We start from the raw sequence: 27,167 nt of genomic DNA on the forward strand, positions 1-27,167 counted from the left end.
AGATAAACACTACAATAATGTTTTGCTTTTTATGTGAAGCCTCAAAAAGCAAACTAATGTTTTCCATTCCTAAGAACACTTTGTAGCATAAAAGCAATGTTTCTGTTTCTGAGAAACCAAATTCCACCGGAATAAATTGGGACTTTTCTACATGCTTTATATTCATATTCTTGACTCTTACAGATTAAAATTATTAAAACAAATGCAAGTAATTCACAGGCTTTAATCCCTCCTTTTCCTCATCAGTGCTGTTTACTTTTTTAGGCTTTGTCCAGAAGTTAAGAGTGGGCTTGATGGTCATGTCTGGAGAAGGGAGTTTGATTGACTGCACATGTGTTAGAGCCATGCATACATTACCAAGGACACTACAAGGCAGAGTGCCCTCAGACACTCACTTCTGAAAAGAGTGGTTGACTCAGGCCCCACCTATACAGAGCTCAGTTCCTAAAAATAGGTGCCAAGTTGCATCCTTTAGACGCAGGGCTAAAATAAATTCAGCCATCCCATCTACTTGCTTGATAGACCCTTCAGTGGAGCTGGCCTCCACTCCGATTGCTTTCAGGGGACTGGGAAATTTGCTGTAAGTGAATCAAGGGAGGAAACTAGTCTGTGAAGAACTGCAAAGATAGATGATACTTCCACAAACTTGGGGTTAAGTCTAAATACTACAAAAGGTATGTGTAATGTAATCGTTGATACGTGTCTGCTTTCAGAGTTGTAATATATTCTTGCTGCTTGCTTAAGATCAATGAAGACCATGGGTCAAATCATAATTGCTATAAAAAAATATTCAGTTGGATTTTTTTAAATGACAATACTTAGCATTACTTTATATTATTCAATTTAGGGCTTCCTATATTAATCTCTTTGCAAAATCATTAGCATTTTTCATATTTAGTATGGAAGAATAATGAGCCAAACCTGATAAACAGTCAGGAGTGAAAATTAGACTTCAACTTACAGCTAAAAGGGAAAACTGAAAAAAAATTAGTTTATCTTTTATGAGCGTAAATTGATAATATATACATTGAATACATTAAAAAAATAAACTATATTTCTTAGAATTTGTGAGGGAAAGGAAGAATTTAAAATATTTTCAGCTGTTGCAGCTTGGTCAGAGAAATGTATGAAAATTAATCTTTTTCCAGCCTTAGTTTGATTTTGTACTTCTTGAGCCAGCCACAGTCTCGTCTCCTCTGGGAGTATTGCGGGAGTAAGGATTAAAGAATCGGGTTCTTACATGTTTTGCAGAATTAAGAAAAGCACTGCCAGTTGGATCTGCCAGGCCTAATTATAGTAACTACAAACTTAAAGAGAGAAGACTGAGGTTTTACATTAAAGGTATTATGGCCTATATACTCTTTCAAATGGATTTTTTTCTGTCTTCAATTGCCTGGGAACACCTTAATTTGGTCCTGTTGTGCCTTAAGTGTTTAGATGTTACAGACTGAAGTGATTTGGGAGCGGCATTATACCAGAATCTCTTAAGACACCAACTAAAAGCAAGGACACTTTAAGATTACATAATTCAGGGTTTAAATTTAGCCAGCTGGTGCTGAACTGAAAGATATTTTATTTTTACCAGAGCTCTGTTTGGTCACTGATGAGCTGTAGGTTGTTTGAATTATTTTAAAATTTGATGTGGAGGATGCCAAAGGATGAGTAAAATATTTACCTCAGCTACCTTCACAGCCATGAATTTTAATATGAAAGAGCACCTGTTTTGAGTTTTGGAAGATATTGCTATTGAGTGGCAAAAATACTGGGTGAGAAATGAGAAAGTCTTGAAGTCTATGCTTAAATATTTCTCAACTTCTCTGCCTAATATTTGAATATTTTGCCTTCTTGCCATCAACATATAAATGAACAACTACATCCATTTTTGAAAGTCAGTCAGCATTTCAGATGTCTGCAATATGGCGAAGTGCCAGCAGTTTGGGAAAAATGTAGCCTGGCTTTTGGAGCAAATGTTTCTGCTTTCATCTGGTGTTGGGCATCTTTAAGGTACATCTTCCCTCAATCTCCTGGAAAATAAAAGTAGACATTCTGTCATGATCATGGAGGGTTTTCCTTCAGAAAATGTTCATGTAAAAATGTCAGCCTGGGGCCTCAAGTCCCGGTGATAACAGAGGAAGAGAGGTTTACTTTGGGTAAAAAGCTCACAGAGTTCGTGGATACTATTACCTTTACTATTGATAGCTGTCTGCTATCTAATCAGTTCCAGAATTCTGCCCCTCACTTACATTTACCACAGTTGAACAGCTTCTGAGCATCAGTATTCTTTTTACTTGTTTGGTAAAATATGACTTAGGACGGGGTTGGACTCCCTGGTAACCTCAGCGCTGGCAATTGCTACTTCCTCTGTTCTCTGTCTGTCTCTCTCATGCACAAACACAACTGCAGATATGAAGAGATCATTTTGTAAGGCCTGTTTGATAGCTAAGAGTCGTGACTAGATTCGCTAATTTATAGAGCAGAGCAGACACTGAAGTGGCTGGCAGTGTAATTCCAAGATTGTTGATTGAACAATCTGTGGGGGACAGAACTTAATTGACATGACATTGCCCTTTTTATTGGCTTCCCTTTTATGAAAGCATTTAAGTTACACTTTGAAATTTAAATTGTAATTTATTTTTTCCTGCTTCTGAAACAAACCCTTGCTCCAATTAAAATTACAGCTTCATCTCTCACAGAGTGGTGAGTAGCTTCAGACTTTTCTGATTCAGGAATGTGTCTTATAGAACACTTATTTATTCCATATAGGTGCATGGCCTTTATATGACTGTGTGCTATGTCATACTGTTTTTTTCCTGACATTACTTCTGACACTGAATATGTGGTGTTCTCTGACACCAACAAATTCTCCAATCCTCTAGTACCAACTGAGTGTATAACAATTCAATTCAATTCTCACACTAACTCCCGTAGTTAGAGAAGACCCCACAAGCAGCCCCCACTTCAGCAGCTAACTCAGGGTACAACTCAGGAACAGCCAAATGGAAGAGATACTGAGGGCAAGATGGGGTGGGGGTGAGAAGGAGTGGCACAGAGCTTCTGTGTCCTCTCTGGGCTCACCACCTATCAATGCATTCACCAGCCTGGAAACTCACCAAACCCTGTTACTCAGGGGTTTTTATGGAGGTTTCATTTCCATAGGATGATTTACTAAATCATTGGCTATTGGTGACTGAATTCAATTTCTAGCCCCTCTCCTCTTCTCAGAGGTAGGAAGTGGGGCTGAATGTTCTGACCCTCTAATCATTCAGTTTTTCTGGCTATCAGCCGCCATCCTGAAGCTGTCTCTGCTCCTCCCGACCCCCATCGGAGGCCAGGAGTTCTCATTAGCCTACCAAAGACACTATCACTCAGGAGATTCAGAGATTCCAAGAGTTTCTGTGGCAGGAACTGGGGATAAAGACTAAATATATTTTTTATTATACCACATATGCCCAAAATGTCTCTTTTCCTTTGAAATGCTACCCATGAACTCCAGAGTAAAAACTTCATACCATTTACTTTTCTAACCCCTGAAATCTCTCTCTTGCAAATTTAACTAACCCGAGTATTTTTCCATTTGTAAGATATATCAGTAAAAGCACAAAGAACAATGACAATTAGACAGTTAGGCAATGAAAAGAGCAAAGGTTTTGTTTTCTTAACAGAGTTGAAAATCAGCAAACTCAATGAATTATTTGTATGAGTTTGATGCTACAAATGACGGGGTAGCTATATTTAATGATTCTTGGGACTTTGTGGGTCTTAATGATGGCATAAAAATAATCTGCCAGGGAGCAGCACAATAGCTAATCCAAATTCCTGGTGGGGTAGCTGTACTTCTTAAACTGTCACCAAAGATAAAAGGAATTTATCACATGGACAATGCAAAGAACCTCAGTGACTACTTGTTTTTAACACTTTTAAATTCTAGATAGGAAAACTGGAGGCATGGGAACATTCAGTAGTAGTTCTTATAAGATTTAAGCAGAGAAACTAGAAGCCAACTCTCTTAACTTATATTTCAGTACTATATGTCATTCTGCAAATCTTTGTGCCACAACGTCAAGCCAACCCCACTCCACTCCCATGATTTGGGATACATTTCGAGGTAAACCTTGATAAAACCCTTTTTTTTTCAACAGTAGCTTTTTGCTGCATTTTAATTTGCACTTCGTGTTTTTCTCAAAATTAGAATAAATTGTGGAAAAAGAGACGACGCACATATTCAGTGAAAACCCAAAAAATGATGATTGCTTTATTTTTTAATTGTATTAAGCACTTAAGTTTTCTCATCTGCTGTTCGATGAGCTCTTTCTGCTGCCCCCACTGTCTTGTCATTGGACACATCATTTTTCACTGCTCTTTTTGGCAGACCTTCAAGTAGGTTTTTGTCTTCCACATTGTCCTAATTGTATGCAGGATATGTCCCGTTGCCTGGTGAACTGAATGCTTTAGATGTGTCCGACTGTTCAAAAGTAAATGATGGCCAAATTGCTCCAGGCATACATATGGCTAAAAATAAATGTAATGCTAAAAGAATTTATTTGAGAACTTTCTCTGTTAGTCAAAGATCCAATATCATCTTCCTCCAAAATATAAATATATCAGCATGTGTATTTCTAAATGCGTTAACTTGGTAGTTACCAACACTGAAAAGCTTTAAAAAAAATCACATCACCATTAATTTTAAAAGCAAAGTCCAGCATTATAAATGGTTGCAAAACATGTTTTCACTTAAAGTTCAATAAATGTGAACTGAATATAAAATAACATTTGAATAACAATTATATCATTTTATTTTTAATTCATAGGAACTTAATTGCATTGAAATAAATTGTAGGTAGAACAAACATAAAGTAGCTGGGTTTTTTAAAAAATTATATTAAATTTTGGTAAGTAGCATCACATTTCCCCGTCGAATTGCACTATAACTTCATGGGTCTTTATCAATATCTCTGTTGTTGTCAATTATTTTGTTTTTTAGTAAGCTTTGTCGTAATAAGAATTCAGCTTTACCTTATCTAACCAGTAAGCCTTTTTGTCAAATAATTAGAAGTTTTTAGGTAAGTGTAGTCCATAAGTGCTCCAGGGAAACAGCAAAAAAAATCTTTGTGTAAAACTAAGGATCACCTTTTATTTTTTTTATTTTTTTAAAGATTTTATTTTTTCCGTTTTCTCCCCAAAGCCCCCCAGTACATAGTTGTATATTTCTCGTTGTGGGTTCTTCTAGTTGTGGTATGTGGGACGCTGCCTCAGCGTGGTCTGACGAGCAGTGCCATGTCCGCACCCAGGATTCGAACCAATGAAACACTGGGCCGCCTGCAGCGGAGCGCGCGAACCTAACCACTCGGCCACGGGGCCAGCCCCCTAAGGATCACCTTTTAATTGATCTGTTTTGTATGTTAGAAGTTTTGACAATTGACACAGGGTTTGTATTGTCAAGTTGAAATATTCTGGGAAAGGCACGAGAATAAAGTGAGTTTGTTCAATGTTATTAAAGGAGGGTCAGGTCCAGCTACAAGCTTGATTCAAAATTCACTGCCTCTGCTTCTATTGGATCCCGAGCCATTTTTCTGAGCCGTGTACAGGGTAGAAGACTACTGTTTTCCTACAAGGGGCAAGTCCAGCAGCAGTTTCCAGTTGGAATGCAGAGGACAGAGCTGGGGTGCCAAAGGAAGAGCGACTGGAGTCAGTCAGCAGCTTGATTAGCTCCTTCTATCCTCTGTGCCATTGCAGGGTCCTCCGAGGGGGGACACAGCTCCATAGAGCCCTGACTTCCTTAGTAGAAATTATGCTAGCCCTCGGAGTCCCAGGGGACTCAAAAACAGTTATTTTTAGGACTGTAACTACATTAGTGCATGTCTGCTTCAGTCACTGACTCATTCTGGAATGGGAATAATTTCGGGATTCGTCATTCATCTATCATCCAGAGCGGGCCAACAGATACAACTTTTATTCTGCAAAATTTCAGAGAAATGAAATTTGAAAGGAAGGCATCTGTTTGTATTTAAGTTACAACTTTTTTTTCTTGAAAAGATCTAATCCAGCTATTGCAGTTATCAACTTAAAACTACTATTTATAGTTTCTAATACCCTACTTCAAACTTCAATTTTCATTTCTTTTCATTTATTTCACCATTTCAACCCAAATAGCCCCAGCTTCTTGACTATGTTATTATGTTATGGTATTACCATTTCTTTTAATTATCCACAAGGTGCTCATATATCTATACACATATATGTGTATGTGTATACGTATATATTATTTCTGCAAAGCATGGTATTGCCTGTCCTTCCATATTGCTTTCTATTTCTTTCATATTCTCAAAGTCCATTTAGATGGTCAAAGAAAGATGAGCAGTCCTCAAGCAATAACCAATAATCACAATATCATTCATAATGACACCTCTTTGTACCCTTTGTGTAACATTGTGTAGAGAGCCTGACATGGAATTTTGTAAACATTTGTATTGAGAAAATGTCAAGCTGTATTTTAATAACCATAATAATTTTCTACATGATTATTCTTCCAGGAATAGATCTATAAAAGGAATTCCAGGAGTTGTTACATAAAATTTTATTATTGATATTATCTTTACATTTTGATCAATCTGAATAGTTCTTGAAATTAGAAAGATTTCACAAATGGTGTGCTATGTTCTCTCTTTCCCTTTCTCTTTTCTTCCTTTTTGTCCCATTTCTATTAAAGATATCTGCAAAATATTGCCTAACACTAGATGTTAACTATCTATCCTTAAGATGTATGAATGTCCTCAATTTACCAGAATTAGAAAATCATCATCTCCCAGGGCCAGAAGAGGTTCCAAATGAACCTCACGTAATACTGTACTGGGAAAACAGAAAATACTGTCAGGTAAACCCTAATTGTTTGAACACAGACTTTGGAACCAGACTGGGTTTGAATTCTGGATCTTACGCTTACCTACTGGTTGACTTTGGCTAAATTATTTACTATCTCTGTGTCTATTTCCTCATCTGAAATTGGAGATACTAATAGTATCTATCTAAAAGAGTTGTTTTGAGTATTAGATAGATTCATATTTGTAAAGTGACTAAAGCAATAGTATCTGGTACATAGTAAGTGCTATGCTGTATAAGCTTCTTCTATTGTTTTCATTATTGTTATCATTTAATATATGAGGGTAATGTAACATAATAACCATTATCTTGTCCCAGAGAGCAAGATCTATAAAGTACCAAGTTATCCTAGGTGCTAAACATTCAAAATAACACCACAGTAAAAACTGTTTAAGGGAGAAAACTGTCTCCCTGATTTAATAGGTTGTTCTGTTGATAAAGGCATCCTCAAATTTCAGAGATGCACTCTTGAGCTCAAATTAAATTTCTATCCTCCCTGGAGTTTTAGAAAGCTATTAAGTGCCCTCTTTCTATTATAATCATCCCGACACTTGAAACTAAAAACATTTTGGTTATCCTTGGTCATGTCAACATCACATTACTTCAAGAAGCTAAATTCTTCAGTGACCTCAACCCAAGGACTCCATCTTCTTTCCGATGGAGCTGCTCCCAGCCATGCTTTGGACCTAGTCATTACTTTGACTTAGTTCTTGGACTCTCAAAATATTCTCTTAGATCACAATTTTGTTTCTTTTCAACTAAAACTGATCTTGACCCTCAGCATAGTCTTCCCATTCTCAACACATCCTGCCCATCAACCCCTCTGCCTTTATTTGCCTCCTCTCTCTGTAACTTGGATCCACTCACAATGTCTGAGTAAAGATGGAAAGAGAACTCTGAGGAGGGAGGGAGGCACTGAAAGATAGGGCTGTGGGGACTACGCTGTTTATCAAGGGAACCTAAAGCAGCAAAGGCACGGAAGAATCCAACAGTTGGAGAGAAAGCAAAAGATGATGAGTCCGTGAAATGGTACAATCCATCAGGTTTGAGAGATGAAGCTAAGATATAAACAGTAAAATAAATCACAAGGTCCGAAGTAAGGAGGACTAAAGACAAGATAGGATGGAGCCTGGAATGGACCAGGGCACATTTCAAAACTAAGACCAAGAACAATTCAAGAGTGTTGGAGGCCTGGTATTAAGGGCTCCTGACTCCAGGCTTCAGGGATAGGTCTAAGAGCTTAAAGGAACCATGCCAGACCTAATGCTCACTCAGCCTGGGCCCCAGTGTCATCTGGAACAGTGCAGTTTCCATTGACCCCCGTTTCATTTATCCCCACATTCTTGAGCTAACCACCTCACCAAAAGCCGATTCAGCATTGTCCCCATAACCTGCTATTTTTGCTCCCATTCCAGGCTGTGGAATATACATATATAGTTACAGTTATATATCACTAATATATAGGTATCAGCTTTTATACAGATAAACTATATATAACATTAAATGTATATAGTTAAAAATTCACGCTTTTGCACATATGCTAATATTCAGCAATCCTTTTATTTACTTTTAATTGACTCTTTAGCACATTCTCCATTATTCCTGACAATCCTAGATGTTCTCCATTGTAATATACAGCTGGAAAATTTGAGAATGGGAACAAGTTTATGGGTAATTTTTTTTTTTAAAGGCCATGTTGGGTTTTAAAAGGTTTGGCAACATAAAATTAGGGCTTAACTAGTTACTAGAGCTATACTTTGGGTGTAATACGAATGAAGCTGACATCTGATAGAATGTGTGTGGTAAGACAAATACAGAAGACTGCGGATGGAGCCCAGGATACTATACATGGCTGGGTGTCAGGAGTTGTGTGTGTTTCAGGAGACTGGTCAAGCTAGAGGAGTGGTATTTGTGTCTGGTCTAAGCCACCCACCAAATCCACACTCAAGTTTGAGATTTTATAAAGAGCAGCGCAGAAAGTGCTGCCAAGCACCAGCATTTTTAATTCTTCCTTCTAAGATACTTTCTGAAATGGCAAGTGTCAGGCTTGGTGAGGTTTATGACATTCTCCTCAGGCCGTGCACTGCTGGTGAGAGGGACCTAGGGCTTTCTACCACATCTGCTTTCCTGGGCAGCCTTCCAACTCAGAAGTGCACTGGGGCACCCTGAAAACCTACTGAGGTCTTCCTCCCAGATTTCACAAAAAAATAGCATACTACTTGTATTTAAATGGTCTTTGAAGGAAAAATGTGTGTGCGTGTGTGTGTGTGTTTGCATCTTCTATCTGTACTTCTGTACTTGGTCCCTGGGCTGGGGAGGCTAGTTATTTATTCTGGACAGAACTGTGATGGAGACGTGAATGTATTTGGAATTTTTTAGCTACCACACTTTTCTAATTGCTTTCTGCAAATATGTAATAACAGGAGAATTTCTGGCAGAAATTTAATTTGGCAGAAAGCCCAAAGTTGACTGGTTGCACTTTCCAAGCAAACATTTTTGTGCAGTTCTGATTTTCATCTGCTCCTGTGGTGTCCTGCTGAGCAGTTTTGGTGATGAGCTGGATTTCAATGTGGGAGACTCACAGGTTCACAGGCAAGAAGTTTATTTTTGCTTCCTCCTCGAAGCTCTAATCCCAATTTTCACATAACTTCTCTGTGCTGCTTAAATAACTTCTGTTGCAGAATTTAGAACTTGTTTTCTACTCTTTAAAAGGAGTCATAGAGAGAAGGTAACAAAATCTGTCAACAGGAACCATAAAAAGATGGGCATTGAATTTTATAATATTATTTCAAGGCAAATTCATTCAATAAATGTTTAATGGGCATCCACTGTGTATAAACCGTGATGTCAAATGCTAAATAGCTGTGAAGTTGGCCATGTTAATCTCAACTGTCAGTTTACTTTTTGGCAATCTAGGAATTTTAGTTCCAGGTAATACTAAAAATTTAATAATCAGTTCTGCATAAATGTTAGGAAAGGCTCTGGCACTCATTATTAGGGAAAGCACAAGCCTCTCATTCTTAGAAATGCTTTATATTTCTCCTACCCCCACAAAAGGGCCAATAAGGACCATTTCTGGCTGCTGAGTGACCGTCATCCTTCCACATTCACAATGTATGTGTTGCCATTTTGTAAACTGATGAAGTTAAGAGATTCTTTGACTGAAATCACGGTAGATAGGGTTATGCAGGCTGCTAGAAGACTTCAGAGGTGGAAACTGATGCTGAGTCCTGGCTAGAGGTTGATAACCTGTAGTAGTAGTTAAGTGTGTAAAATTTTTAAAATGATCGTTAAAGACAAACAAGGAAATGCTTAACTTTACAGCCTAAGTTTCCTTGCAGGTGAGTCGTCCTAACACAGTGGGAGGTCATACTAAGTTGAGATGACTTCTCGCTCTGCCCAATGCTTTTGGTGCTCAAAAGGATAGTCTAGGAAAGTGATTCTATTTTAAAATTGTGAAAGCCTAGCTTCGTATGTAATTTTACAAAGAGACCCAATACATAATTTTGTAATTCCTTTTTACATTTCATTCCCCCCACCTTCCCTCCTCTCATCTTCTACTAGATTTTAAATACCGTTGGTTTAGGAAAACTTTTGTTGCCAAGTTTTAATTAAATTCTTTGTTGCTCACAGATGTTACTGTCAATGTGCAAGGAAAAGGGCAACTTTCAATCTGAATAATATTTAAAGGCTGATTTTTACACTTCGCTCTTTAAAAACAGAAGTGAAATAAACAGCATAAATTGAGTTCCTCTACTTACAGGATTAGATTTTGAGTCTGAGGGAAAGGAAACAAACGCCAATGCCAAATTTTTAAAGAAAAATAGCTATAAATAACTTAAGGGACGATGAGACTGGCTAACTATGTACTCTGTGTATCTTAAGCAGGGGAAACTATTAGATTACGTGCACTCTTTGGACTTTTCCTAGTACCAGCATATCATTATGAATCTGACATCATCTCTTTCTTTTGAAATTACAGACTACATTTGTACACCAAGGGCATTTAGGGCATGGTAATGGTGACAGGGGAAATAACACAGCACCTGACTGATTCAAAGTTTTGATACAATAAAATTATTATAGCTTTAATTTATCAACATCACTGTTCTAAATGTAAAAGACTGTTCACATTATCCAGTGTCCTCTACCATGTGGGGGACAGTAATCAGAAAGCAGTGTGAGGATACAAACATTTGAACTAGATGCCAATGACCTTTCATCTTAGAGCACATTAGAAGAACCTGTACTTTGGTAAGAAAAACAGTATCCTACGTGGATTCTTAACATTTCTGCTTAATGTTAGCAGTTTTATCTTCTCACCCAAGATTAAATGAGTAAAGAACACATCGTTTTGAAAGTGCTCATTTCTTGAGGTAGAATCTTTCTTAGTCCATCACTGTTCTGTAGGAGTGAATTTACTTCCAGAGGAGTTGGTTACTCACCAAGCCGATGTGTTGCATTATTTAAACATTCGCACTTTTCTCCTTGATTGCTTAGCTCTCCCAAATAACGTTCTGTGAAGAAAGCATGTGGAATTAGCGTGGTTTCCCTTCTTTGATTGAGTCTATCAGCCACCAAATTCAAAAGAAAACATATCAAAGTAGGCTGCTGTCTGTGGACCTAGGCAGAGAAAGCAATTTAAACAAAGACTTTCTTAGGGTCGTTGAAAAGAACTTGTATAAATTCAGAGACTGAATTTCTCTAAGACTAAAGGTGGGTTGAATTAAATACATTTTAATATTCAAAGGAAAAAGATGATTAGTAGGAGAAAAGCTGCCACAGCATCAATTCTCTGAGTAAGTGACAGTCAGAATTTGATGATTTAGCTTTCTTCTAATCTCCTTTGCCAGAATAAATTTCAGATGCTAACGTTAACAGAGAGGTGAATCTCGGAAACAGGGTGAAGAATCAGTGAATTCTTGAGAAACAGATCCAGAAATCTCTGGCTATTCCAGAACACTAGCACAGAAATGGTTTAAGGTAATGGGAAGAAATTAATTTTCCTACCTCTGCTTTTGCTTGAACAACTTACAGGTGGACATGCCAGGAAGCTATTTTTCAAAGCTGCAGTTATTAAAGCTTCATCTCCATTATGTTCCTGTTGCTTATTTTTGATCTGTTGAGTGCCAACAGCACACTTGGAGCTAAACAAAACAGTTCAGTACACATGAACTAGCTTCATATGGGATTTTACAAAGCCAACGAGAGACAAAAGTGGATCATTTTAGGGAAAGACAGACTCTTACCTGGTTTGCATGAGTCATCTCCATCTACCAGCAAATTGCTTTGACCCCAGAATGAAATCACTTTCTGCATATTCTGAAGGCCCTGATGGACATTTTAACCAGTCTGTTTCTGTAATGCCTTTCAGAGGTGTGTACATTTCCTGCTAATCATGGACTGAGCTTGATAATTGTCTCTCTATAGCTGAAGGAGGGAGTACATTTGCTTGCCATTTCTCAAGTTCCAGCCTAGAAAAACAGGAAGAAGATGACGTTCTGACAAAGTCACTGCCCGCTAGAAACCGAGCCACATGTGACGGAGGATTGAGAGAGCTGGGAACTGCAGGGAAGTTTGGGAAAAGGAAAAGCAGAATTGAAGCAGAAGGAATGAAAAAAGGAGTACGTTAGGAAATAATGGGTGACAGAAAGAAGTTATATCAAAGAGGTAGCAACTCAGGGAGAGGTGGAATAATGTAAAATGATATGAAATTTGAGGATTTTCTAGAACAGAGACTTTAGGAAGAAAGGGATGGAAATCAATTTAAATAGAAGGAATACTCAAATTAAATAGAAAGAATACCTATATTCAAACCAACTCTTTGTCTAGAGGTGTTCCTCACAAGGTAGTTTCGCAGTGCATAAGTACTTAGTGGAGCAACAGAGGAATGAATCATAAATGAGGAATCCAGGATCCTTCTCTTTGTTTTTGGTGGGCAGCAGAGACTTAGGGAACGGCCCAGTCATCACCACGCAGCTGGTCCAGGCCAGGGTTCACTGTGCCAAGTCCACTGCTCAGAGGCACCTTAGGGAAATGAAAAAGGTGAGTAACTTTGAGTGATGGTTTCATGATTTAGCTAAAATATATACAGCAAGGGAAAATGTGAAGAACCATTAGTGGGTGAAAAGGAACAGATCTGTCCCTAAAGTGGGAGATACTAGGGTGACTTTCATGAACTTTACATTTTCAGAGGACTGCCATGTTGCTGGCTGGTGAACAATTGGTGGTTCATCAGCTAGTGTCAAAAACACAGATAAACCAATGCTTTGAATATCATATACATAAAGTTAGTAATTTCTTCTCTTATATTCTTTCTCCATCCCTGTGCCCATATGAGTAGGATGATGCCACCTTTCTTACCCCAATCTCATGGTGTAATCATCCATTCTTTCATGATTTATTGTGTTCTCCTTGTTTCAGGCAACATGGTGGATGCTTGGCTTATAAAGAGGATTCTTGGTTTGATAAGAGTCTCCTTACAGAAGGCTTTAGATTCAGGTGGACCATTTGGAAAAATTTCATAACTTTTCTTATTCTCAGACTTTTAGCATCTCAGATTATCTGGATGATAATACCGAGAGTCTATAATAATGCCTAGGGTGACTGGAAGCTAGTGAGTATTCATTATTTACTACATGCAAGATACTATGTAAAACTTTACTTTTATGAAATCTCCTTCAGTGCTCACAGGCAATCACAGGATATAGGCTACATTATCATTCTCATTATATAGGTAAGAAGGAAGCTTACAGAGGTTAAGCAATTTGCTTAAAGTCAAAAGTAATTATCAGAGATAGAAGCTTCTGGGTCCAAAGTTGATGGTTAATCTCTTTGGGGGTCTTCCTCATCCAGGATAAAGTGCCCAAGCCAGAACCTGGTGCAAAACAGGTTTACAAAATTAGTTTAGCTCTGCCCTGTGGTGGAGGATCTTGCATGTTGGTGGAGGGTGAGAGAAGTGGGGAGGACAGAGGGACTCAATGATATAATAAAAAGTAATAAGAAAAATAGAAGAATAACTTTAAAATTTTGGGAGAGCACAGCAGAGGGAGCTACTCACTGCCTGGGTTAAGTGGGAACAATCTGAAGAGAAATTGAGCTACTATGAGGCTATATGTAAGTGACTCTTCAGCCTCATCAAATCTGATTGGGCTTCATCCATTTTAATCTAATTTTGTCTCAGGATAAATAAACGTAGTTTTGGTGTTGGAGATGTGGTGTGTCTGCCACCAAGCTTCTCAAGACTCCTTACCTAAGGAGGGCTCCATTTGGTGTGTCTTCAGACAAGCCCACTTCCTTAGCGGGCCCAGCCATCTGGGAACTAGTTTTATTCAGAAGTCAGTATGTTGAAATGTTGCCACCTGTTGTGTTTCTGTTTTTAGAGAGAAGGCCAGATCAACACTTCTTAGAATACTGTATTTCTTGAGGATCTCTCTGATGTTTTTCTTTTCTTCTGTTTTCAAGTACGGCAGAACTGAATATAATGGTGATTAATTCATGCCCAGCCCTGAGCACTGTGCTTGGCCAACAGTAGAGGTTTATTGAATGTACAATTAAAGCTTTGAGAGGAAAGTTTATCAAATACCATCATTGTATACCTGGGATGCAGATTTAAACAAGAGGACACTTTGATGGAAGCATGACACCACCTCCCGTGCCCTGGGGCTGAATAGATTAACAGAAAATAAGAGAAATGGTCTTTGCTTTGCATTTTCCTTCCCTTATAGTAAAGTTCATCCCTCTCCCTGTTAGCTTGGATCAATACCTAACCCCATCTCAAGTTTGATCTCTATGGTGACTGAGGAACTATAACTGAATAATTTACTTTGACTTCTAACTATAAACTCAGCCTTATAAGGCAGAAAAAGGAGCCCCTTAGAGTTGCAGAAATTCAGCTTATTGGTTTCCCTTTGATTTATCCCTAAATTCACTGAAATAAATGTCTAGAAAGAATTTGTGTGTAGATATTTAAGAAGCAAAAGGGAAGATACATATCCTTAATTAAAAGTTATAATAAAATGTTATATTTTATGAAAAATATTTACATAAGGGACTGTAGAGAGTTCAATAGCCTTGTATTCAGAAATACCTAAACTCAGTTCCAGGCTCAGCCACTTACTGTATGACTTTATTTTTATTTTTATTTATTTTTAATTTTTTTGAGGAAGATTAGCCCTGAGCTAACATCTGCTACCAATCCTCCTCTTTTTTTTTTTTTTTTTTGCTGAGGAAGACTGGCCCTGAGCTAACTTCCATGCCCATCTTCCTCTACTTTATATGTGGGATGCCTACCACAACATGGCTTGCCAAGCGGTGCCATGTCTGCACCCAGGATCTGAACCAGCGAACCCCGGGTCACCAAAGTGAAACATGCGAACTTAACCACTGCGCCACTGGGCTGGCCCCTGACTTTATTTTTAGAATGTTACTTTCTTCATTAGTAAATGGAAATAATACCACCTATCAGATATGATTGTTGTACGAATTAGTGCGATAATACATGTAAAATGATTAACACATAATTGACATTCATTAACAGTAGTTATCATTCTTATAAAGCAATATAAATCTGTGCTAGGAAAATGTCTAATAAGAGACTTATGTTGTAAAAATACGCATCATCTACAGGCATTTAATGGTTCTAATTTATTTGACCATTTCAAAGAAATTTAAGTCATTTTATTCTATTACTGATTTTTTTAACTGGCCAATTCTTTAACTAAACTAAGTAATTAATTCAAACATTTAACAGCAATATGATTAAATTTCAAATATGCCCAAACTAGCAATATTAATGTACTGGTGATTATCTAATTTCTGACTAAATTCTGTTCATTCATAACTGCTCTAGTACCAGGAGCACTTCATGTGCGATGCTAGGAGCCGCAGAAAATGGAATTCAAGTTTATATTACAATAAGTTATTATAATTAGAAATGGCAATTCTGTTACCCAGAGAGATGACAATCTAAATGGGCATTTAAGCTGAGTCGGATCTATAAGTAGGTGGGCATTTCTTCAATGGCATGAAGAATAACTTCAAAGATGTTTCCATCACAGGGTGATTTGTGTATATAAGTCTTTGAGATTCAGGGGAGCTGGAACTGAAATATGCTTTAAAGAGAATCTACTGTGTAGTGATTCCTTACTCGTACAGGTGTACGTAGGTGTACAGTGGATGCTTGTGTTAGTTTCCTGTCGCTGCTGTAACAAACTACCACAAACAATAGTAGCTTACAATAGCACAAATCTATTACATTACAGTTTTGGAGGTCCAAAGTCCAAAATGAGTTTTACTGAGTCAAAATCAAGATGCTGGTTGGGCCATACTTCTTCCAGAAGCTCTAGGAGGATCTGTTTCTTTGTCCTTCTGAGCTTCTAGAACCACCTGCATTCTTTGACTCATGGACTTTTCCTCCACTTTCAAAGCTAGCAGTGTAGAATCTGCTTCTCTCTCATTCTCTCTCTCCTTCTGCATCTGTTATCACTTCTTTCTCACTCTGGCTCTCCTGCCTCTCTCTTTCACTTATGAGGACCCTTGTGATTACACTGAACCCAGCTGGATCATCCAAGATACTCTGCGCATTTCAAGATTCTCAACTCAATCACATCTGCAAAGTCCCTTGAGCCATGTAAAGTAGCATATTCACAGATTCTGGAGATGAGAATGTGAACATCCTTGTAAGACCAACATTTTTTCTATCACAACACTAAATCTTATCTTCTTCCTCTAACAGGCAACTGGATGTACAGGATCTCTGCCAGTATCTGGTTAACTAGGAGAATACTGGTTAGGGAAGAAGTTGGTAAGGGAGCAAGAACTAATCTTTTTTATTACACTTAGAAATCCATTTTTGTTAATGTATAAAGTATGGTAATCAGAGGAATGAATGGATTTTTGAGACAGTGACAAGTGTACATGCAATAGCAGGATGCGTTTGGAGGGGAAAAGGACTATAGGGAAGTTAGTTTAAAAAGTGGTACATGATTCACTATGTTCATATGCTGCATGAATGCCACAATATAGTATTTGTGCTGTCATGGCATACACTTCCATTCATTTCACTCTTTGCCCTTTTTCTCCGTGTTTTTAAGAACTGTAAATTAATGCAAGATTGTGCTACACACTTGCTCTTTCATTTTATTCTCCATTTATTTCTTGGTTTTATAATATTCAAATGAGGGTAAAGTATATAAAACTCAAATTGATTACAAATTTGACTTGGCAGCAGCATTCTGAATGTTTAAAAGAGATGAATTTTGTTATCAGCTGAGGGATATGCAAATATTAAGAATTATAGAAAATATATTCATGCTAATGGCTCTGAGCCTGTGATACGTCCATCGGCATGGCATCTTGTACACAAATCGGAGCTGGGTTATAGATCATATATTTAGATTTCATAGAATTTAGTTCATCACTCTCCCAATTTACTTTCAAATCAATTTTACAAGGACTAAGGAGTTGACTTCTTTATAATGCATCCAGAATATAAAAGCGAGGCTATGATGTGTCACCAAAAGTATGCTTGCCTTCTTGAAGCTGGTGTCTGTGTTTGTGTCAGCTTTGTGGGCTTCCATGTGACATGCCAGGTCACTCTCTGCCTAGCTCCTAGCTCAGACTAAATAAAGGCTTCTTGAATTGATTTTAGAAAATTTCAAAGAAAGATCACTGAATTCTCGTTTTTCTGCTCAAGGATTCAAATTACTATTAAACTTAGGATTTCTTTTGAGTCATAATCATACACTGGATTAGCTATCTAGGACTATTTTTGTATTTTTTTAAATTGCATATGCAATATGAGTCAGTTCACAACAGAAGAAGGCATGTCTTTGTTGTTTGAATTTTCCTGCATCTGTTTACTGGAGAAGGTGATTGGGTTTGGTTTTTGGTTTTTGGACACTTGTGCTTCATAATCAGTAGCATAGAATTGTAGTTAGTTCACAGAACCTGGAGCCAGACTGCCTGTCTTCCCTTTCCAGCTCCGAAGCTCACCAGCCACCTGACCTTGAGCAAGTTTTATAACCTTTCTGTGTCTCTGTTTCCTTATCTGTAAAATGGAGATAAAAAATAAAAATAGTCTCTACCTCATAGTGTGGTGGAGAGCATTAAATGGATTAATGTCTGACACATAGATAACACTTTATACATATTTACTTTTTTTTTTGCTTGTGAATCATTCTTTTGAGTCCTTTATCCATTTTTCAATAATGTTAGCAGGGTTTTTTTCTGACCTGTCAGCATTCTTCACTGAGAATTAACACTTTAGCCTATTTATTATAATGATCTGCCCCCCAGTTTTCCTTTTGTCTTGTACTTTTTTTTTTAAAGATTTTTTTCTTTGAATTTTTTATGCTTAGAAAGTCCAACTGAAATCATTTTATCAAGGACTTATTTTTCTCTGAATATTTTTCATCATTTTAGAAAACATTTAACTTTTTATTCCATCTATGACTTCATTTGCAACAGGCAGTGATGTTTTTCTCAAAATCATTACCCAAGTTTCCGAACGTGATTTGTTGGCAATGCTGCTGTTTCACCCTCTTTCTGCATCTTTCTCTCTTCCACATACTCACATGGCCAACTCCTTATGTTTCAGTGCAGATGTTCTACTTCTCACGATGCCTTCCCTGACACTGTCTCACTGACACACCCAGGTGGATGATGTCTTCCCCTGGAGGCTCCCAGCTCACCCGGTGCAAACCCATTAACTCCTAGGTTATAATTGCTTGCCTCTCTTTCCAACTAGACTGAAAGCTCAGGAGCGTAGTGAGTGTGTCTTACGCTCATTGTAGATAATCAGTATTTTTTTAATAATGAAAAAATATACTAAAGTAAACCTTATTGAGTATATAATTCAAATCACTAATTTTTGAAATTTCCTATGGCAAAGATGGAGGTAGATATGGTAATATCACCCACAGCAATTATATTCCTGTAGAGGTCTCATTTTTCTTGTTAGTGATGGTCTTTATACATTTCTGTCCTTTCCTAGTCAGCATGTGGAGGTCCACAGTTGTTGCAACTTCCTAGTGGGATGGTATTTTCGATCTATAGACTAGCCCTCTATCTCATTTAATAGACTTTGTCTTCAATGTTCTTTTGCATAAAAGGAGTATAGCCACAATTAATTTTCTTGATTTATATTTGCCTGGTAACTTTTTGCCTGATATTTTCTTTTTAAATTTTGTGTTTTGTTTTAGGCTTTTTTCTTGCAGGTGGCATCTGGTTGGATTTATTTGTCTTTGTCTCCCAAGTGTAAAGATCGACCCGAGCTTATTTTCACAACTCTGACATTTGATTTTATTTCTACTTTCTTGTTTAGGTATATTTTAGATATATATTCAGCAAATATACCTTGCTTAGGTATATACTTGTATCTGACTTTTGTCACATAGACTGTTTAACTTTTTGTTGCCTTCTCACATGAGCACCAACTTGGATTCGTTTGGACTAGTTCACAAAGCTAAAATTTCAGTAACCAGTACCCAATTCTCTAATACCTTTTAATATTCAATGTTATAAAGAAGGTATTTAAGGATGTCTGAATTTTGCTTCTTCATCACAGAAATTCTTCATGTGTCTGAAATTGTAGAATATTTTTTCCTTGAACTTGAAATGTTTTACCAGGATTTGCTGATATATTGGGGTTTTAAAATTAATTTTATTCCTGGATTATCTAGATTATAGTAAATATTTTTAATCTATGCCTAAATTTTATTTTCAGGAAATTTTTCTTGTATTATATCTTATTTATTCCGCCCACTCCCCCATCCTCTCATTGAAATGCTAATTGTCTTGTAGTTTGGATTTTACTCTCTGTTCTCTGTTTCTGTCATCTTTCACACTGTTTTTAATAGGTTAGTGATTTTCTTTTCTGAAGCATACATTATTCTATTTACTGCCTTCAATGTGTATTTTAATTCTTCTAAAAAACTTAATACGCTAGTTATTTTCTCATCTTTGACAACTTTCTTTTTCTGACTTCGCCTCAGCCAGATCTCTGCTGTAAAGCAGACACAACTAATACCAACTTCACAGCCCAGACCCTAGCAGGTGGTCTCTTAATGATATAAAGAGGTCAAAGCATTGACTTGATTCTATAGACTTTCACCTTATCCCTATTGATTAGGGAAAGGGAAAAGAAATAAGGTGACTCACAAAAATTTAAACTACATTTGTGTAAACCAGCTTTAAAGCACCTGGTATTTAATATCTATCTGTCATCCAATGACATCCATTGTATTGCTACACAGTCATCCTTTCCATAAAACTTTATCCACAACTACAGTTTGGGAAGGTGCCTCCAATATTTTGAAAGTAAGAAGAAATATTTACATTTAGAAAATGTGCTGAGATGGAATCTTGCTTAGAAATAAGATCGTGACAAAGCACTTGACTTTGTGAACCCTGCCACATTAGATATCTTCTGAAGAAACGTTTTCCTGACTTTGACGGTATTTTTGAGCAATGCACTGATTCTAGGACTATCTATCAAACCATTGACCTTTATCTCTACATTGTTACTCTATAAAGATCTTGGGATCATATTTATAACTTGTTATTTCAGATTTTTAGACAATTACTTGTTTAATGGAAAATGAGGATAGATTTGTCATTCCTTAGTGTTGTAAGAACATGTCATTTTTATAAACCACTGAATTCCATATTTGAAATTTCCTCAACAACTAGTTAGAAGAATGGTTCATAACAAATTCAGCAATGACACTTTTTAAATATCTCTTGATCCTAATCTTTGCATATTTCTAAAAATTCTTTCACTGATAATAGGATTTGTGAAATTAGGAGAAAATTCTGGGTTGTATTAATTACACTGACGATTCCTCCTTGTCTTCTATATCTGACTTCTTAAAGGTAGAAGGGTGACTATGGCGTGCCCTCTGTACTGACTACAGGCATGTGAATAATTCTTCAAGAATAGAAGAGTATTCTGCCTTTAATCATATTACTTTGCTTATTAGAAATGCTTTGAACATAGACCCTCCAGAGAAAGTAAAATTCAGGGAAGCATAATGAATTTTTTAAACTGGGCAAATTTTATTGATTGATTTAGTTTGTTACTTCATTTTTAAAAACTGCAGAAGGAAAGCACATGTTTGGGGCTGGAGAAAATAGATCTCTAGTCACACAATCTCTCATGATTTAAGAAAATAGAAAGTGGACATAAGTTGGACCTATCTGTAGCATACAACTTTTTATATTACAAAAAAATTATAGTATAAATCTTTTCCCAAAGAGCCTCAGAATTCTCATAAAAGACATTCTTGTCCTTGGTGTATCTAATAGTTTTCATGATAACAGCCTGTACCTTTTAGTGCTTTATTATCTGTCAAAGGGCTTCCCTATATGTTCTTTCTGCTTTACAGGATTTATCCTATTACACAAAGAATTAACGTTTATATGGCTTGGCAATTATTTTCTTATCAGCAAATAAAACATTCAATGTTTAGGGTGCAATGGATTCTAGGCCCAGTTATGCCATGAGTTCTGGAAATTTGAGAGAATTCACCAAACTTCTTTGGCTTTTTGTTTATTCATCAGCACAGTGAATTATAGTCGTCCCTCAGTATCCACAGGGGATTGGTTCCAGGACTCTTCCATGGACGCCAAATCTGTGGATGCTCAAATCCCTTACATAAAATGGCATAGTATTTGCATATAAGCTACACACATCCTCCCATATACTTTGTCTTTTCTAGATTACTTACAATACCTAGCACAATGTAAATGCTATGTAAATAGTTCTTATACTGTATTGTTTCGGGAATAGCGACAAGAAAGAAAAGTCTGTATGTGTTCAATACAGACGCAACCGTCATGGGTCTTTCCATCTGCAGTTGGTTGAATCCGTGCACTCGGAAACAGCTGATAAGGAGGGTCAACAGTACCCCTAAACCCCAGAGACAAGTAACTTCTAGTACAATGATGTTGTAATGTTAATATTTATAATGCTTTCTGACATAAATAGTCATCTGAAAATTTTACTTTTCCCTTCCTCTCTTTCACAGGCCACTTCAGCTTTATAGCATGTTCCTCCGCTGTCTGATTTGCATACTTGCAGGTTCCATCATTTCCTATTTTTCCAGCAGATTTTGTGACAATAGCATCTTTAGCTCTTCTTCTATGTCTCCTTTCTCTTTAAAGATACCCTGAACTCATTTCACACTGTTCTCCAATCTCAGTGGCATCCAGGTCTTTTGAAATAGCACATTACTAGGTCAGGTAACCAATGTTCCTATCTTCTTTCCCATGCCATCCTTAAGAAAGGAGCTGTCTTATCAACCCTAAAAATTTACATCAGGTACCATCAGCATCAAGAAAGGAGCAGATAGATGCACTATATTGTAGTAGACTGGGCAGGAAGCAATGCCTTGTTTGTCAGTTGAAGAAATTGACAGACATTGACTTAGGAAATTAGGAAACAGTATGGACACAGCTTGTCAGCTCAAGGTAAATTTTCTACTCCACAACCCTACCTGAATAGGCAAAGTTACTGATGGGGAAAAGAGAGAAAGAGAGAGAGAGAGAGGGAGATAAAGAAAGATTAAAATGTGGTGTCTTCTCTGTGATCCGAATAAAAGACCACAAGGCAATGGAATCCAAATCTGTTAATACTGAAGCCATTGATTTCCTGACCATTAATTTTGCTCATTTCCCAGTAGGATGAAAAATGATAAAAATCATATATTTGAAAAGTAAACACTATCTGTAAATTTTAGCAAAAATGAACTGCTGACTTTCTGTGAAGATTAATAAAAGAATGATATATTTTATGAATAATATACAAAATAAAATTTATATTTTAATGTGGAAAAACTTTAGGGGGTCATGTTCAATAAAATCTATGTAGTGATCGTTCACAACAAAGTAGGAAGAATACAGTTGAATATAAACTGAATTCATCTGTGCAGATAGATAATCTTCAGGGAAAAATGAAGATATATTTTCTTCAGCATGTGAAAGACTTCCAATGGTTTGTGGGAATTTCTTTGTATCAAAATCAACCGGAGGAGTGTACTTTTGTATGGATATGAGGTTTTGGATGACAGGTGAACTTCAAAAATAACTGACGTTTGTTGTGAACATATCAGTGTTGTACAATCACAGCTTTCATATGATACAACTTCCTATTCCTTTATATATTGTATTTTTTTGATATTTATAATTTTAATTAAATATATTTATAACTTTAATTAAAATATATGAAAATGTTTATTTGAATTAGAAGTCCCTATGGAAAACCAAATACTCAGGAAGTCAAAACACAAATGATTTTTCATTTTTTCTGGGTCCCAGAAGGTTTTCTCAATGGCTGTTGTGTACAAAAGCCTTAAAGAAACTAATAGAAAAAGCAAACAATTCAATAACATAGTTCACTGTGGGGGCTGGGAAAGGAGGTAGGAGGAACAAGGAAGGGAGGGAATGGCTTGGCTATCTGTTACCTGGCGTTGTTTGGGCCTTGCTTCACAGCAATTAAATCAAACCAATCCAAATAACAAGTACATCAAAGAGCCCTACTCTATGAGTCCCAGAAACTAGCAACCAACCCTAAGGTGAAAGGCAGATGGTGCATGAATGAGTGATGAATATACATAAATACGTATGTATATATATATACACACACACATAGATACATATATATAAATATATGTATTCACACACACACATCATATACTGATTGGTCCCAGAAAGAGCCCTTGAAATGATTTTGGAATTACAATTTTTTAAGAGTAAATAGTAAACCATCAAGCAGAGTGACAACAGCAAAGAATACAAGATTAAATAAGAAAGACTAGTTTTGAGGCCAGCTCTGGCACAGATAACTATTACCATGGAGAGTCACATAACCATGGTGGGCCCTTATGTTCCTTTCACATAAGGAAAAATTCAGACATGTTTCCTGATGCCTAAAAGGAGCTGGTTAGACTAGGTGAGCCTATATGATCTCGAAGACCTTTCTGTGTCCGACAGTTGTTATTCTGTGATTGTGCAATCAGTCTTTTGCTCTGTTTCCAAGTATGTAATTCCTACTACCCTGTATTTTTGTCAGGTAGATGGCTTAAATGGGGAAATATCAGACTACTTGGAATGGCCAACGGACAAAGCTTTTTCTAATCATACTATTACTTCTTGAATTCATAATATTATTTATTTCTTATGTAACACATGCCTCTGTGAATAAAAGAAAAAACCCACGGACTATAATTCTCATGGAATTCACATATTTTAGCTATATCTATCTCCTTGAGGTTTGAGGGGTGAGGAGAAAAGAAAAGATTAATTTTTAGACTTGCTAAAGATTTAGTCAAACCATCAAATCTGCCACTGATTAACTGTGTGATCATGGGAAAAATTTTTAACCACCATGACTCTTTGTTTTCTTATGCATAAATTTTAGAAAATAGTAGCACCTACCTCATGAGGTTCTTAGAGAGGTAAATGAGATAATGCTCATATAGCATTCAGCACAAATCCAACACACAGTCAGTGCTTCAGGAATGTTCATTATTAACAATATGTGTCTCTTAATAAGTAACTATTTATCATCAGAATAATTGCAGAAGCAGGGACAATATTATCTTTTGGTGTTTGCATAAGTACATGCTCCTATATAGGCATTTTGTAGCCAGTTTGAAAGCTTGAAAGAAAGAGTGACCATGAAACATCAAAAATACTGTGAAATGTGGCATTCTGTTTAATGAAACCAGACATTTTAAATGCCTTCACTGTTCATGAGGTGATGCTATTTTCTTTTCAAAGCCTGACACATATCTGAGCATGCTACATTTGTTTTCAGTGACTGCTGGCCCTAATAAGCCTGCAAGTGGACTTGCAGAAGACAGTGCTGCGCGGGGCGAGAGTGTGACAGACCTCCAGGAGGTGGTGTCCTTGAAGGAGCGGATGGCGATGTACCAGGCAGCTGTTTCCAGGGGTGACTGCCGCAGCTTCTCTGCCAATGTAAGCTGGTCCTGGTGGTTTTGCATTAGGCAATGTGCTTGTTGTCTGCCCTTCACATGCCCTCCTTACGTTGCTATATGAAAATACTACTGGACAGTGGGATAAGCAGAGAAAGCACAGAAATAGGGTGAATCAAATTCAGAGGCTCTGAATTTAAGCTTCAGCTCTGCTACTTATTAGCTGTGTGAAGTTGGGCTACTATCTTAAGCCCTCTCAGAGCTTCAGTTTCCTTAACTGAAAAACAGGAATAACCATCTACCACAGGGGGTCTTAGTGAGGAATCAAAGACATCATTTACGTGTAAGCCATAAGGCACTGTACAAATGTGTTATTATTGCCATCATTATTATTTAACCTATAGCTACTCTCCTTAGGAAGGCTGGGAATTAATTTCAAATTTTAATAACGTGGGTCTGCACACAGCCCTCCTTGGTCTCATGGATAGTTCATTTAAATTCACTGGCAGTGTAACTTCTTTAACTTTTCTCCTGTCTCTGGATGCACTAAATCCATTAGGAGTAGCTTAATCAACATAGAAATGAGGGAGATTAGCAATGTAGGCATTCTGCTAAACCAATTATGAGTACAGGAAACAGCAGGATTCAGTAAGACCACCAATTTTGAGAGCCAACGCACAATAAAGTCATATTCAAAAGAATTTGTTGGGTTCCATATTCTGTGGCCTTCAATCCACAGGATTTGATGAGTCATTTTATTAGTAGCAGCTTTATAGTTTAATGCAATATAAAGATATTCTTTTATAATTATAACCTCCAAATTAGCAAAGTTGTTCATTTAACCAAAAGAGAAAGAGAGAGAGAGAACAGTTGAAAAGGGTGGAATTCTAAAATAGCTAGTCTTAACATTCTTCTTTATAAATTAGAGATGAGGCTGACTGTGCCAAACTCATTAACAATATTCACTTCTAAATGACATTTAGGTGTTTACATAGTCATTAAAATACATTTTAGGCACAGCATAGATTTTGAATGAATGTACAAAAATGACATAAGTAGCTAGATCATTTTCAAAACAATAGCATCATTCCAGCTCCTTCTGCCAGTCTTCTTAGATAGCACCCCCTGCTGGATCATTAAGGAACTTTACTGAAAAATAGTGTTCTAAATTGGAGAAATGATTCTTGGGGAAACAAGTTGATTTTGAAAATACCTAGTTAAAGACTGGTTATTTAAAGACCTAGTTAAAGACTGGTTGTTTAGTAAACAATTTTTTATTTAGGAAGAAGTTTATTTTTCCAGGCACTGGGAGAGTATGCCATAAAACAAATTTGTATGAGGCATGACTTGTATTTATAACGTGCTAAAAAGAGAATATTTAAATTGGGCTAGTAAGGAAACAAAATTATCCCACTATTTAATGCAAAACTTCAAAAAATGTAATGCTATTCTGAAGATAGTCTACATATAAGAAATTTAATAATCCTTCTCTTTCCTGCTCATATACAGACAAAAAAACACAACCTGAGGGGAAGTGATTTATGGGAGATGCTGTAATTAGATAATGACAAAGCCATGCTAAATTCCTAGTCTCTTGACTCCAGTACTCTTGTAACTATATTCAACTACCTCCTCTCATACAAGAAAGCATCTTTGACCCAACAAATGCCCTACTACCTAGTTTTGCCCTAAGTAAATATTGTGAGAAATAAAAGCAAATATATTATCTCAGAGAAATCCTGGTAAATATCTAAAGAAAAGAAAAATAAATGCCTTATTTGGTCCAATACTTATTTGGTCAGTTGCATCAAACGCTTATTGAATTTTTTAAAAAATCATGGAAACTGCTGTGACTAAATTTCTCTCTACACAAATAAACCAAATATTTTATGTGCAAAATCTAGAAGTCAACGATTCGGCCCCAAACTGAATCTATTATATTTCAGTCACATTGAGACAGCTGACAATGATCAGTTTCTCATTGTCCTAGACTCAGCCAGGTGGCATTTGGTTGAACCTAAATGAAAGTCATGCCCTTGAAAAGGCAGCGGTCTGCAGAAGCTGCCCAGAAGAGAAGGGGGAGGCAACATTTGTTAAGAAATGAATTGAGATGCCAGATTCCGTGCTGTGCAATTTTATTTCCTTTATCTTTCTTAACACTGACAAGAAATCTGTGAGAAATGTACTGTTATTCCCAGTTTATAAGAAATAAAACTGAGGTTCAGGAACTCTAGTCCAAGATTTTAAGTGTCAGAACTGGGATTAGAATCAGTGTCTGTCCAACTCCCCAAATGATGTTATTTCTGTTGTGCACTAGAACTCAAGACCAGTTCTTTGTAAAGGAAATTGATAATT

General features: G+C 36.8%; 1 protein-coding gene across 1 annotated transcript in view; it reads left to right on the plus strand.

The window, feature by feature from the left end:
- Positions 1-536: 536 nt before the first annotated feature.
- Positions 537-27,167, plus strand: part of XIRP2 (xin actin binding repeat containing 2) — a 70,950-nt gene continuing 44,319 nt past the window's right edge. Inside the window, exons 1-2 of the mRNA XM_046659383.1 lie at positions 537-674; positions 24,695-24,855. Of these exons, the coding sequence (XP_046515339.1) occupies positions 24,799-24,855 (57 nt within the window). The 5' untranslated portion in view covers positions 537-674; positions 24,695-24,798. The remainder of the gene's footprint in view (positions 675-24,694; positions 24,856-27,167) is intronic.

Source organism: Equus quagga, chromosome 4 (genome assembly GCF_021613505.1).
Source record: "Equus quagga isolate Etosha38 chromosome 4, UCLA_HA_Equagga_1.0, whole genome shotgun sequence".
NCBI lineage: Eukaryota > Metazoa > Chordata > Mammalia > Perissodactyla > Equidae > Equus > Equus quagga.